The following is a 13,570-nucleotide window of genomic DNA, read 5'->3' as shown; positions in this document are numbered from 1 at the left end:
AAATGCAAAATGGACCACTTGGATTTTTAAATGACCATTAATTACTCCATTATTAGAATGGCAACTCTGCATTGTTGTCAGACTGAAGAGTCAGCTTAGACCTCAGAGTGTTTCATTTTTCGCGCCTTGTTCGTCGTGGTCGGTCGTCTGTTTGTTCTCGTTGCATTCTTTCGCGCTTTTTTCTTCTCTGGCTGTACTGAATGTGAATGAGTTATTGGAGGTAATTATTTCTTTATGTTATCATTTTTACGGCTGTTGTGAGTTTTAAATGGTTTAGTACTTATAAATAGTTGAAGCTGGGAAATAGGGATACTAGCAAACCATCTTCAACCTTGCATACCTTGCACTAACAATGGTTTACAAAAGAGATTAAAATGTGATGATATCACAGTCTCAATCTTGTAAATTTTTTAATCTTTTCATATGTATCTTTTGTAGATGGTGAATTTCAGCTGAATATACAAGAACTTCAAGTCATCGGGTCACCTAGACAACTTTCTTTTCAAATTTTTTAATAATGGTGAAAAAAGTCAAAAAATTAGTTGTAAGCGATTCTGTAGACCAAACTGTTATCGTTTAGGCTTGCAGCTAAACTCATTATAAGAATTGATTGTTTAAGATTTTCCAAGTTATCGGGTAAATGATTATGTATATTTTTTTCAGTTTAGTCAACTAGTATTCATCATTTTCTTGAAATTTGTTTAGGCGTGGAAGCCAGCGTTAACACAGTGGAATGGAGGGTTTTGCAGAAGTATTCGTCAAAACCAGTCCATGTGCTTGGCTGTGTAGCTATATGGGTTGCCAAGTCTCTATCCTTGCATTTGCTGGTGATGATGGATTCACTCAGTTCAACTTTAAAATGTCATTAAATGGAGAAATTCACCCATGTTAAAAGGTGAGTGGAAACGGATAGCGTCAAAGTTCAAGTCAGTTTCAAGTTTCAAACATTTACGAAACATTTCCTATGTGCAATATTTTCCGCAGATGGTATTGGAACAAATCCCTTGTGGTAACTTTCCTGCTCCATGGACAAAATTGTGACGATCTGGGGAGTTCCAGCGGCATTGTGTATGATCAATCGCTATGGGACTGTGAGTGAAATCGATGGAAACACGGATGGCGGTCTCTCGCAGCAAAGTAGGAGTTGGAGTAGAGAAAAACCGTTTCTAAGTAATGATGACGTTAGGTTGCAAAGTGTTGCTTGAATAGTCATGACTGTTTATACATTTGGATTCTCCTTTTACAGAATTTGTCTGTGCCTAGATCGCCTTGATTTGCTCATTTCTTTAGTCTCTAAGTCTCTGCCCATCTAAAATTTTTCTTGGAGACTAAGGAAACTGCAAGTGGCAGCTTATAAAATGTAATTATTTTGATAGATGTCTGTTAACTTGGTACAAATTGATATAATATTCTATGTGTTTTTTTTTTCTAGGGACGCTGACCAACTGGCCAGAGTTTTTCTTCAAAAGTGATGGCTTGTTTTGGTCCGATGTTGAACTGATCGACTAGAGCATTTCTCTTCACACTTTTGAAACTGCTGATGCTGGTTTTGAATCATCCCTCATCATCGTTTGCTCAATGTCGGTGGATCTACTTCTACAAGTTGGTAAGTCATTGGTTTATTTATTTATTTTTTTTCTGTCCTTCCTACAATTTTTATAAGCCTGTTGCCTTTTTTAAAATATATATACTGTGATTCTCACAGTATCCTCAGTCAGGGCCAAAGTTTCAGGGGGTTCCAATCCTGGAAAAGAGAAATATTATATAATATTAAACTGTAGTGCAATAGAAAAGTGAACAGAAAAGTCAGTTTACTTGGGTTGAGACTTAATGGTTGAAGACTTATTGCATTTCACTTTTGAAATTGCCCTGGGATCTATTTGAGTTAAACTACCAATGGAAATCAAATTCCCACTGCATATTGATGGTACTGCTGCATGTGTACTCGATAACTCGCGCTCCATCCTGTTTTTCGGCGTGAAAAATGTCCATGCAATTCGTTGGTTGGTTCAAATTGACTATCTGATTATTTCTACGCGCCCATCTTTGACTATCCGTTTGGTCACAAGGCATCGTAACAAATCCGCCGCTATAATAACCTTTAAAAATGTTGCAAGTCACAAGCTTCAAATACGGAATCACTTAAAATCTAGCGACAAATCACAATCACCTTTTGAAAAGATACAGTAACCGGTAGCCTTTGCCCGAATAACTCCATTGTTATCTAGAAACCAAAGTTGGATCCCAACGTGCAACTGGTCCCACATGTTGATGGTCCCATAACTTTTGGGGTCATTTGATACATCCATGACCTTGCCGTGCATTTTACTCTTGATGGCAAAGTACGTCGGCCTAAAAATCGACAAATGAATCAGTTCCATTATCAAATTCAAATTCTGCGCGTTTACTCTTTAATTATCGTCCATTCTTGATTTGTATGATTGTTACACTGGGTTTCGACCATTGGAAATGTAGGCGGGAATGTAGACTGCGTTCGCGTAGGCGTGTTCCAATACGTAATACTGGCGCAATTCTTTGGATTGTACATGTCACTGATTTTATTGTCTCGCAGCATCCATTTCTGTTTGTCGCACTTGTCCGTTCTAAATCGACCGTCTAATAGTTTTGAAACATATACAACTGGAAATGTTTCAAATGGTTAACATCAAAATTTTGTCAATGTAATACCGTCACCTGTTGAGTACAGACAGTAGCCGTTAGACTTTGCACGGATGCCATTTTCATCTTGGTACCACAGTTGGTTATCGGCAGGTTTCACTCTTCCGGCGTTCCACGTTGGTTCCACCACCGTTATTGCAGCTTGGGAGATTTGCATCACTTTACCGTATCCGTGGATTGCGAAGTAGGTCGGGCTGACACTAGACAACAAATTTAATTCACTCAACAAATGTACTAGAATGTTTCACAAAATTGGCGTCCACCTCGTGTTATTCCTGTAGGGAATTCCTATCGTAGTTAGACCTCCAGGACGATTTGTTTTGCTTCCGTAATTTTGGGCGAAAAAACACATTTCTTTGGACGTGGCAATCTCTACTTGGGCTGCCGTTTGAATGACGGCCATCATGCTTGTCTCTGGCACTAGTTTCAGTGACTTGATCTCGCTCATGGCTATATCAGGTCTTGGATAGTAATGATTGAAATAGTCGTTGATCTTGTCTTCAGTTGCCAACATGGATGTTTGATCCCAACGGCTGATGCCATTTTGCGAGCAAACAATCACGTTCTTATTGCCCTGGGCCCCTATCCAATGACAGTTGTTGGACTCTGAGTTGAACGCGACTTTGTGGTTGAGATCGCCAGCGATGGCGTTGTAGACGACGACAAACCAATGCTTGGTATCGTACTTGTCACTGAGGTAATCGTAAATGATTTCAGCCAAATCGCGATTCAAAGTGGCGGCATTCTCTTTCATCATTTCCGTTATTTCGATGGGTACACGGCCTTCTTTGATGCATTCATTTTCGACTGCATTGATTTTGACAACCGCCTCTTGTTGGTACTTGTCCAGTCGGTTTTTCTTCCTAGTCCTGCCCGTGTGAAGTATAATAGCGTTATGTAAGACAAACAGTCAAATTGTTATTGATTTGACGATAAATGTATAATACGTACTGGTCGACTGTTGGCATATTGCTTTCTTTAAAGTACAAAGGCAATGTTCCAGCTCCTAGCGATAGCAGCTGCATAACTCCTTGTAGGGAGTTGACAACCTGACGTCGATGGCACTGTATTTTTGTTTTTTGAAAGCTATAACTTAATCAATCAATCGTGATGAGAAATACGTATAGAATAAGTGAATTATACATGCCTTGGTCGAGTCTCGCAAGCTGTCGAGGTACGATGGCCCCGACACGGATTGATTCAAAAGTCTTTCAAAGATTCTGATGATGCTGTCTTCTAATAATTTGGCTCCGTTGAGAAATTCGTCTTTGGCCACGGTCGAATTGGGCGACTCTAAATACTCGATGGCGTTGATGGCCGATCGTCTGATTTCGTCCTCGTGCGGAGCCACGTTCTCTCTCATGTAAACGTGATTGTGAATGTTGTTGAACGTCATTTGATCGATAATGCCTTCGATTCGATTGAGCTCTTCCGCAGCTTCGCGGTAATTTTTCTGCTTTTCCGAGTCGCTCCTCGCCAAGACGGACACCAGCCACATGACGTATTCGTAGGTTTGCGTGCACCAACCGATGAAATTCACCGTGGCCATAAATGCAGCCAAGAAATTGTTTGGAGTCATGATGATAATCTTGCTCTGAACTGTGCCAGGGCTACTTTTGACCAGGCCACCTCTAGCTGCTCCGATAATAGTCACATTTGGTTTAATTAAAAGCGTTTCGTTGATCGATATTGAATTCGTCGAATTTGCTGAAGGGATTAGTACTGGTGTAGACGGTGAGTTTTCCAGAACGCCTTTCGAAATTGAGGAATTACTTTGGGGCTGAGCAGATAGCGGCAGAGAATGTACGTGTTGAGAGAAGCAGATGGCTAGGAACAATCCCAAGAGTGCAGTAAGCCACCCAAACTTGTACGACGAATCGTGCATTTTTAGGCGTAAAGTTCTGTGAATTAAAGGGGGAAAAGAGTAGGACAATAACAAATTGAGAATCTCTTGAAAATCCGTCTAGACAGAGTCAGTTCTTAAGTCTAGATAGACAGAAAAGTAGACTAATCCATTACGCAAACACTATTACACATGTATAGGGAAAAAAACTGCGAAAATTCATTACTGTCATAAAATACGTGGTCATATTCCTGCAAGTTTCACCCAGACAAGGTTTTTCCCGACACTGTAACCGACTTTAACCGAATTCTAACTTTTATGGCCTCGGAATTGCAACGCTATACAGAATTAGTTACTTAATCATTTGTTGTGAGGGTTAGGGTTATGGATTGGAAATTTGATGGAATTTGAAAAATAATATTGATTTTTACCTGACTTTTGTAGGAAAGATTCTTCTTGTTTGTCGTATTAGGCCACTGTGAAAATGTGTTTATCCTAAATTGAAGTTTGCAAGACCTGTCGAGGTCCAATACCAGTTGCCATGGAGCCTGCCTTTCGAATGATGCAGTCGTTGGTTATGCTCTTGACTTTGGTGTACCGACACGAGGATACGTGCATGTCGAACTGAAGGAAATTCAATCCGTGCATACAGCTCTATTCTTACCTCTAGGTTCACCTTACAATGGTGTCAGCGGTAATTTTTTGAAAGTATCTAAGTCGTTTTGCGATGTCCTGAAGGATGTCGCAATATGCTTACAGGTTTTAAGCTCAAGGCTAAACGAAATTTACAGAGAGGAAAAACAATCAGTGAATTCCCCGGGAGTAAGTCGCAGTTTGTCTGTACGAAAATTTTTAGTTTTGTTTGATATATTATCACATTAAATCAAATTTTGATTTCTTAACTTGTTTATGCTTTTGTGCAGTTGACTTGTTAATAATCCCTTCAAAGTCTTACTTTAGGCAACTTTAGGCTTGCAGAGGGCATTTTAGTCTTTGTTATAATAGTGCGTGAATCCGATGCGTGAGTTGTTGGTTCAACTTCACGCTGTATAACCTCACGCAGAATTTTACCTCCTACCTGCAGGTAAATGAACTACTTTCCGGTTTTTAAGTTCTAACAAAAATTGTGTCCTTAAAAAGAAATGGACATGCAGAGCTTTTACTAGGGCTTGGCTCTTTAAAATGAAAAAAGATTAATAGTAATTTTTTTGGCGATTTAAAAAATAAACGACGAACTTCTCAAATTGCGAAACTACTTTGTCATGTGCAACATAGGACTTTTCATAGAAGATGAATTCCCTCTGGGACTTTTAAAAGATCTTAAAAGCAAAGCAGGAAAGAGAATGAGGATGCTATTTAAAAAATTGCAATTTCTTAATAAAGAAAACCAATTGCTAGAACAAATATTGCGTGTATCCGACTAGGTTGATTCTCTTGATGGTGATGTTGGTTCCTTCCTCTTTTAATGAATAATGACTCTTATATTTTTTATTGTCTTACATTTTATTAAAGGCACCCAACCGCGGTCATCCTTCAGCTGCATACATAATTGTACACGTCTATCTATCCCGCCCCTATTACATGCTGCTGGGTCATAAGGTACGCTATCGTTTCGAAAACTTTCTTTCTTTTTCAGCGATTTGCCTTTTGCTTTGATATTGTTTGCTTGGTCTTGCAGTTTTTTCGCCCTTTCCACCATTTGGAGCCCTGTTGTTTCCAGCAAATTTGCGTTCCCATCTTGGTTCTGTGACTGTCGGGTCTTGCGCTTGGCAAACAGTTTTCCTACCCAATTTCCCTTTGTCCCTTTTTCGGTTTGGGTCGCATCGGAATTCATCGATTCGCCTTCTGTTTTCGTAGCTTTAGCTGCGTTTCCGTGATCATTTCCGGATTCCGGCAGGAAGGTAGGCAGATCGAAACAAAAACAAATGTGAAAGCTCATTTCTGAAGGTATTTAGCCGGATTTAGCTTTCTTCCTCAGGGCTTTGCCTTTTGCTTTGACATTATTTGCTTGGTCTTGCAGTTCTTTGGCTCTTTCCACCATTTGGAGCCCTATTGTTTCCAGCAAATTTGCGTACTCATCTTCGTACTGTGACTTTCGATAGGTCTTGGCAAACAGTTCTTTAATCCAAGTAGTACCTTTTTTTTTGCCTGCTTTGGTTTTAGTCGCGCCAAAGTTCATCGATTCTCGTTCTGCTTTTCTCGCTTTAGCTGCGTCTTTGGTTTGTTCAGTGGCTTCTCGCAATGCATCCAGAGCTTCCGATAGATCCTCTACTTGCTCTTTGGCCAACTTTGTCGATTTTTGCGCCGATTGCAAAACAGCCTCTCGCGTGTCCCAAAGATCTTGATACTCTCGTTTTATTCGTTCTAGTTCTTTTCGGGAATCTTCAAATTCCTTCATCAGGTTGTCGTTAGTTACCTCCAGCAAAGATTTTTCGCTTAGCAGGTCACAATAACGGGTAACATAGTCGTCATTTTCGACCGACTTTTTGGCGAGACTCTCTCTCAAGTTTGCAAGGCAAGGCTTTAGATAGAGATTTTCCGCCTTCAGACGTTCTATCTCCTTCATTTTTGTTATGATTGTCTCATTTTGAGTTTGCATTTTAGCTTTCAAATTGATGATTTCAATTTTTAGTTTAGATTCGGTGGCCTCCCACTTTGAGGCATTGTAGAGCAGAACGGATTTCTCTTTTTTGAGCTCGTTGATTTGAGACTTGAATGTAGTTAACTCTGTTTTTAGTTGGGTTAAATTTAACTGAAGGAGTCCGTTTGCAATTTCTCGTTCGCCGGCCAATTTTCTGGCTTCTTGGGCTAATTTCCTGGCTTTTTCCTCGAACACTAAAGCAGCGTCTTTTTCCTTGGTAACGCGTCGAAATTCACCCTTCATCACTTCCCTTTTCCTTTTCAATTCTGTTGACTCAATTTGTAATTGAGCATTCATACTGGTCAAGTCCAGATTTTTCTGATGGGCTAGTTGAAGTTCTAGCTGTGATTTGTGCATCTCCTCGACTTTCTTATCGGCAACCCTTTTGGCCTGTAGGGTAGAATTCAAAATCGCATCTCTTTCTTCCAAGATTTCCTGCTTCCTGTTGAATTCATCCGTTAAATCGGTCATCTCTTTCATCAGTTTGGATTCAATGTCTCGGGAAAGCGCCAACTTTAGAGTCAGGTCATCGTTTTCTATAGACATGTTCTTCAATTTGTTCTGCTGTTGAATTGTCGTAGCAGTCAGGTTTTTAATTTCTTCCGATTGGAAACTCACTTTACGTGATGACGTCTCCAGATCGGCTTTCAGCTTGGAAATCTCGTCTACGAGTTGCTTTAAACGTTTATTGTACTCATCCGGTTTTTCTGCCATTGGTAGCTCAGATTTTCGGCTACCCAATTCATACTTGGCAACGGTTTCCTTCCAAGATTCCACCTCCTCTTGGAGTCTCTCCTTCTCCTGTTCCATCTCTTTAAAACCGTGCAACTTTTCTTGACATACTCTAATCTCGTTTTCTAGATTCCGGTTGTCGTCTTCTACGATTCTCACGTACTCTTCGGTGATTATCTTTATCGCCGGGAAACGATCGGTTGTCGTCTTTTTGGTATTTTTATCCATACACGCAGTACTGTCAGTTAATAATAAGGCAGAGGCTTGTTCCGGTTGCCACATAGTAGGTTGGGTTGTTTAAGTTGCCTCTTGCATTTTGGTTGTTGGAACTCGATTCTGGCAAGGTTCCAGATTGGATTCTGGTTTGGTTTCAGTTTGGGTAACTGATTGTGAATATTCCACTGTCAGTTCAAACCAGACCCAAGCAAATGTGATTGCGAAAACGAATCCGAAACGAATAGTAGTTAGACTAGTCTAGACTAGTCATACTTGATTTGACTACGCTTTTGGCCCTTATATAACCTCCGACTAACGATGGAGAAGACGCACGAGATCAATCGTCGTATTTTTGTTCAATATTTCAATTTTCTATGTAATTACCTCAAACTTTTTTATCTTAATGAAATCAGCAAAATTTAACGATCATTTTTTTCAAAAAAAAATTTTGTGTTTCAGTTAATTTTAAGGATTATATCGCCGATTTGAAATCGCGAGATTTTTTTTGACTAACGATTTAACACCAAACACACAAGATCAATCTTCTTACTAATCGTAAATATTTAAACTTTCTGTTTATAGAACCTCAAACTTTTTATCTTAAATGAAATCAGCGGAATTTAACGATAAATGTTCAAAAAGTTATTATAAAGTTAATTGTTAATTTGTTATATTTAAAAAGAAACGCAAATTTTGTCTATTAAATTTTCCAGTGACAAGTTGGCAACGCAGGTCTTATTACAGTCAGTATTGCATCCACCAAGCAGACGAATGAATTTCAATTTTCTCATTATTTCAATATGCTAGCCACGTGAGTGACCATCACTGCAATACTATTCGAAAATGAAAACAGAGTGGAATGAGTTGGGTGTTAAACTTAGCGAACCAATTATTCAGACCTTGAAAGATCTTAACTTCACGAAAACAACACCCGTTCAAGTACTAGTTATTTCGTTTTGAAAATTTTTATCGTGGATTTAACGAAGATTTTGTTTTTTTAAAGGCTGCATGCATACCTCTGTTGCTGCAAAAGAAAGATGTTTGTGCTGAAGCAGTCACAGGCTCAGGCAAAACATTGGCATTCATCATTCCCATTTTAGAAATTTTGCTGGCACGGTCTGCACCACTGAAAAAACATGAAATCGGGGCCCTTATAATATCCCCTACAAGAGAATTGGCATCACAAATTGATGAAGTGTTGACAAAGTTTCTAATTAACTTGCCCCAATTTACCCACCTTCAAATGATTGGAGGTGCTCATACTGTTGTACAAGATATTAGAGACTTTACCAGTCATGGAGCTCACATTATTATCACTACACCTGGGCGCTTTATGGATCTTCTTATTCGACAGGGTGACCATATTAACCTTGCTGGAGGACTGAAGTCATTGGTGTGTCATACAATTGAATTATCTTTTATCTTACAAATGCTAATCTTAATTTTCTGTTGCCTAGGAAATTCTCATCTTGGATGAAGCAGATCGTCTGTTGGACCTGGGATTTCATGCTACTTTGAACACAATATTGGGTTTTCTTCCAAAACAAAGACGAACAGGTCTTTTCTCTGCTACCCAAACCAGAGAGGTTGAATCATTGGCTAGAGCTGGGTTGAGAAATCCAGTAGCAGTTACAGTGAAAGAGAAGGTATTTTTATTTGGAATTCAACTATTTGTAAACACATAATTTGAGAAGTCTCTTTCACACTCTAGAATTTGAACAATGATGGTTCAAGAACACCAGCTTCCCTGGCCAATTATTACATGGTGGTTGAAGGGGACCAGAAATTAGCTGTTTTGATAACATTGATGAAAACCAAAGCTCCTGGCAAATTCATGGTTTTCATGTCCACTTGTGCAGCCGTTGAATATTTTTCACTTATTCTAAAACAGTAAGATGAATAACTAAATTTAATTTAAGTATTTATTAACAACAAATTATTTTTATGCAGTTTTTTGCCTTCGGTTACTGTGATGAGTATTCACGGAAAATTGAAAACGACCCGCTTCAAAATCTTTGACAAGTTCAGAAGCCTCAAAACCACCGGACTGTTGGTTTGCACTGATGTCATGGCCCGCGGTATCGATATTGCTGACATCGACTGGGTGTTTCAGTTCGACGCACCTTCGTGTGCATCGGATTTCGTTCATCGTTGCGGAAGGACTGCCCGCATCGGTAATCGGGGAACAGCACTAGCCTTTCTCCAACCCAATGAAGAGCCTTACGTCCACTTCATTGACATCAACCAAAAGGTAACAGAAAAATCTATAGTTCCAAGAAACCTGTCCAACTGACTCCGTCTATTGCCCTTCCTCAACATATCGACAAGTTAGATTTAACTTTAGTAATAGTAACTTTATTTTTGTCGAACTCACCTGCTATTTACCCATACAAGAAGGAATCTAACTTTGTCATGACCTTAGAATCGATTATGATGTTGTCCGTACATTATTTTCAGGTGAAGTTAACCCATATGGAATTACCTGATGACCTGCCCGATAACTTGGCTGAAATTCGACAAATGCAGCAGAACGATCGCGCATTGATGGACAAGGCCACTAGAGCGTTTGTTTCTTACATACACTCTTACGTCAAACACGAATGTTCTGTTCTACTTCGCGTCAAAGGTACTATATTTACGGTGCGCCACGATTTTATTACTTTTGAATTCGTCTTATTGATTTTGTTGACCTATGTCATTCCAGATTTAGATTTTGGTCGTTTGGCCTTGGGTTTCGGTCTCCTTACACTCCCGAAAATGCCCGAGCTCAAAAATAGAAAGACGGATTTCTTTCAGCCGGTCAGCATTGATCTCAACTTGATCACCTACAAGTAATTTATTCAGTTATTAGGTTTCGCGATTTATTTCTTGATCGAAATTCACAATGACTGTAGGGACAAGGCCCGAGAAAAGATACGACAAGAGAAATTAGCCATCTACCGCGAGACGGGAGTTTGGCCGTCATCGAAAGCCAATTCCGGGCCGATGAAGAAAAACGAGTCCTGGTCGGAGAAGAAGGCACAGAAATGTCGCAAGAAGGAGAAGAAAAAGCTCAGGGTGGAACAGAAGAAACGTAAACGTGCTGCCGTCGACGAAGATGAGTGGAACGAGCTGGCCCGTGACGCTCGGCTCCTCAAGAAATTGAAAAAGCGAAAGGTACCAACCGACGTGTAGACCTATGTAATATGTGTGCTGCACTTTCCTGGTCATCCCAATGGGATACTGGGGAAAAAGGGCTAAAGGGGAGTCTGAAATTAGATTACCTCGTGCTTACACAGCACTGTAACGATCCTTGGAACAGCCAAAGTATCCCCTCCATTGGAGGTTATTCAATTGAAGAGCTGACGCAAGTCTCTTTTTCTCTCCAAAGTTTCATAAAACCATTTGGTGAATAATTAACTGTAATCTCTTTAAATGCGCTTTCTTTTTTCCTGTTTTGGTTGGGTTGGCCGAACTCGAATTGAGTAACAGTTGAGATCAATTGAATCATGCATCCGACTAGAATAGTAAATGTTTTCCTTTTTGTCGTTTTTGTTAGATCTCCGAGAAATCTTTCGAGAAACAGTTCAACAACAAAACCGAGGCTGCTGCACCTGCCGAAGAAGCGTGAGACAAGACCTGAAACTGACGAGTTTATTTACATATTTTGTACCGATAATAATTTTTTTTCCTCCTCACCAAATCACGGCTACAACAGCAAACAGTTACAACAACAACACGTTGAAAGTGAAACAAAGAAATGAACGACTTTATCGAATTCAACATTGATGTTAAAAAATGACTTCTAGATTTTGACTCTAACAATTGTTAATCATGATGAAGTGGTGTTGTACATTAACAGGTAGGTTCTTGGATGTGGCGGAGTTACCTTAATTGAAGAGGATACGTTTTGGGGTAGTGTTTGATGCTGAGATCGTGAGCCCAATTGCGGAGTAACTCTCGCCACGATTGATGCCAAAGAAGGAAACTGGCAATGAGGAGAACCCAGCCGACGAGAAGGTACACGTGAAACAAAGTCCTCCACAAGAAACTGGTGAAGACAAGTGGAGGGCTGATGAGAATCAAGGACGTGAGAGGAAGAACAAAACTAGTGGTGAAGGGCAAATTACCCCAGAAACCAAATATCAAACTGCCCAGGAATGGATAGAGGACAATGAAAACGGTTGCCACCCAAGGTGCGGCGTGATGGTACACGTCTTCGGGAGGAAGAGTTGTGAGTTTGGCTGCATGGGCCGTAGGTTCTGGAATCATGGCTACGGCTACCGGCTCCACTGTCCATACTGAGCGTGTTGTAGGCGAATTGTCCCCTGAGCCCTGAGAATAGTACCGCAACGAGTCTTGAGCATCCCCGTTTGGCAGCATCCGACCTCCGTTGCCATTCTGATAGGGCCGGATGACTGGAGCGAGTTCGTTGTATCGTTCAATCCCATTTTGATGCAGATGCCTTGGCGGTGGCGGCAGGTGTAGTAGCGTTCCGGCGTCACTCTGCAAGGAAACCACGTCCGGATAGCGTCGTCCCAAATTCATGCGGAATCGCTGGATGCTGTTGGAGACTGTGTCGGCCCATTTGGCACCCAAGTCGAGCAAGAAGAGCCACATGAAGGGCAAGCCGATCAAGACGCAGGGAATGCTCAGGAGGAGAGACCATTCGGTCTTGGGGACGTCCGTTCCGTATCCTGTCATCAAAATCCAATTCAATTCGGTAATATTACATACTTTTGCTAATACAGTTGCTTGACCAAATCACTAGCTATCCATCACTGGCTCACTTTAGGCAACTAAAAGTCGCGTTTGCTGCTGAGCTGCGCCAAAGACTTGGACGGATGTGTGTCGTGATGCCCACGGGAGTAGTTGTGCTGCAGGATGGATTGTGTGACGGACTACCTAGTATGTATTCCTTCTTAAAACTCTCTGCCCGTCGCTCGCATATACATCACCTTCTTGTCGTAATCACCGTTGTCCTTCTCTCTCCTCACCAGAAAAAGAAAAAAACGAAATGGACTGGACTGGGCAAAATGACCAAAACTCCACTTTTCCTATTTCTTCTTTCCCCCCCAGTCGTTTGTGACATCTTTCGTGACTGGACGGACGCGACAAGGAGAAACTGAAAATGTCCACGCGCCTTCTTTTTTATTCGCGTGTCCGTGACTGGAAATAAAGGGAGGGAGGTTGAATCTTTTTCTTCATATTTATTTTTGCTATAGACTTTTTTTTTTTGTGTCCCACTTTCTCAACCCGCTCTTTACACATAATGCCTTTACTCGGTTGTTGTTTTCCGTGACTCGTTTCTAACTCTATCGTGAATTCTGTCCTTAAACTTTTTTGTATTTTCCTACAGGAGGGGTTGACCGCGCTGCGCTTCCGGGAATTTGCTTTTTGTGATCTGATGGTCGTCGTCCTCTTTTTTCATGTAATTTTTTGATGTTTTTTGACCTTATTCTCCTCCTACTTTCATATCT

General features: G+C 40.6%; 4 protein-coding genes across 5 annotated transcripts; 1 reads left to right on the top strand and 3 right to left on the bottom strand.

Moving 5' to 3' along the window:
- The first annotated feature begins 112 nt into the window (after nucleotides 1-112).
- On the top strand, nucleotides 113-11,873 carry LOC124193389 (ATP-dependent RNA helicase DDX55-like). Its single transcript, XM_046587157.1, has 17 exons — nucleotides 113-220; nucleotides 439-520; nucleotides 581-636; nucleotides 706-895; nucleotides 985-1,170; nucleotides 1,247-1,360; nucleotides 1,433-1,606; nucleotides 6,035-6,121; nucleotides 8,919-9,050; nucleotides 9,115-9,504; nucleotides 9,569-9,757; nucleotides 9,823-10,001; nucleotides 10,062-10,362; nucleotides 10,569-10,737; nucleotides 10,816-10,942; nucleotides 11,006-11,267; nucleotides 11,650-11,873. Exons 9-17 carry the CDS (start codon nucleotides 8,955-8,957, stop codon nucleotides 11,719-11,721), a joined length of 1,785 nt encoding a protein of 594 aa, XP_046443113.1. The 5' UTR covers nucleotides 113-220; nucleotides 439-520; nucleotides 581-636; nucleotides 706-895; nucleotides 985-1,170; nucleotides 1,247-1,360; nucleotides 1,433-1,606; nucleotides 6,035-6,121; nucleotides 8,919-8,954; the 3' UTR covers nucleotides 11,722-11,873.
- LOC124193388 lies at nucleotides 1,680-5,103 on the bottom strand. Of its 2 annotated transcripts, none has more exons than XM_046587155.1 (9): nucleotides 4,954-5,103; nucleotides 3,827-4,580; nucleotides 3,631-3,743; nucleotides 2,943-3,548; nucleotides 2,689-2,879; nucleotides 2,409-2,616; nucleotides 2,171-2,352; nucleotides 1,816-2,099; nucleotides 1,680-1,744 (listed from the first exon to the last, which is right to left on the bottom strand). In XM_046587155.1, exons 2-8 carry the CDS (start codon nucleotides 4,562-4,564, stop codon nucleotides 1,891-1,893), a joined length of 2,247 nt encoding a protein of 748 aa, XP_046443111.1. In that variant the 5' UTR covers nucleotides 4,565-4,580; nucleotides 4,954-5,103; the 3' UTR covers nucleotides 1,680-1,744; nucleotides 1,816-1,890. The 2 variants fall into 2 exon arrangements, with proteins under 2 accessions (XP_046443111.1, XP_046443112.1); XM_046587156.1 differs by having other exon boundaries at nucleotides 2,695-2,879.
- Nucleotides 6,474-8,177, bottom strand: LOC124194852 (myosin heavy chain, muscle-like). The gene has a single exon (XM_046589233.1). The coding sequence runs from the start codon at nucleotides 8,175-8,177 to the stop codon at nucleotides 6,474-6,476; it is 1,704 nt and encodes a 567-aa protein (XP_046445189.1).
- On the bottom strand, nucleotides 11,784-13,111 carry LOC124193393. Its single transcript, XM_046587171.1, has 2 exons — nucleotides 12,881-13,111; nucleotides 11,784-12,787 (listed from the first exon to the last, which is right to left on the bottom strand). The coding sequence occupies exon 2, from the start codon at nucleotides 12,708-12,710 to the stop codon at nucleotides 11,976-11,978; it is 735 nt and encodes a 244-aa protein (XP_046443127.1). The 5' UTR covers nucleotides 12,711-12,787; nucleotides 12,881-13,111; the 3' UTR covers nucleotides 11,784-11,975.
- Between the last annotated feature and the right edge of the window lie 459 nt (nucleotides 13,112-13,570).

Source organism: Daphnia pulex, chromosome 5 (assembly GCF_021134715.1).
Source record: "Daphnia pulex isolate KAP4 chromosome 5, ASM2113471v1".
NCBI lineage: Eukaryota > Metazoa > Arthropoda > Branchiopoda > Diplostraca > Daphniidae > Daphnia > Daphnia pulex.
Note: the sequence above shows the minus strand (reverse complement) of the source record. Positions and strands in the feature narration are given on the sequence as shown.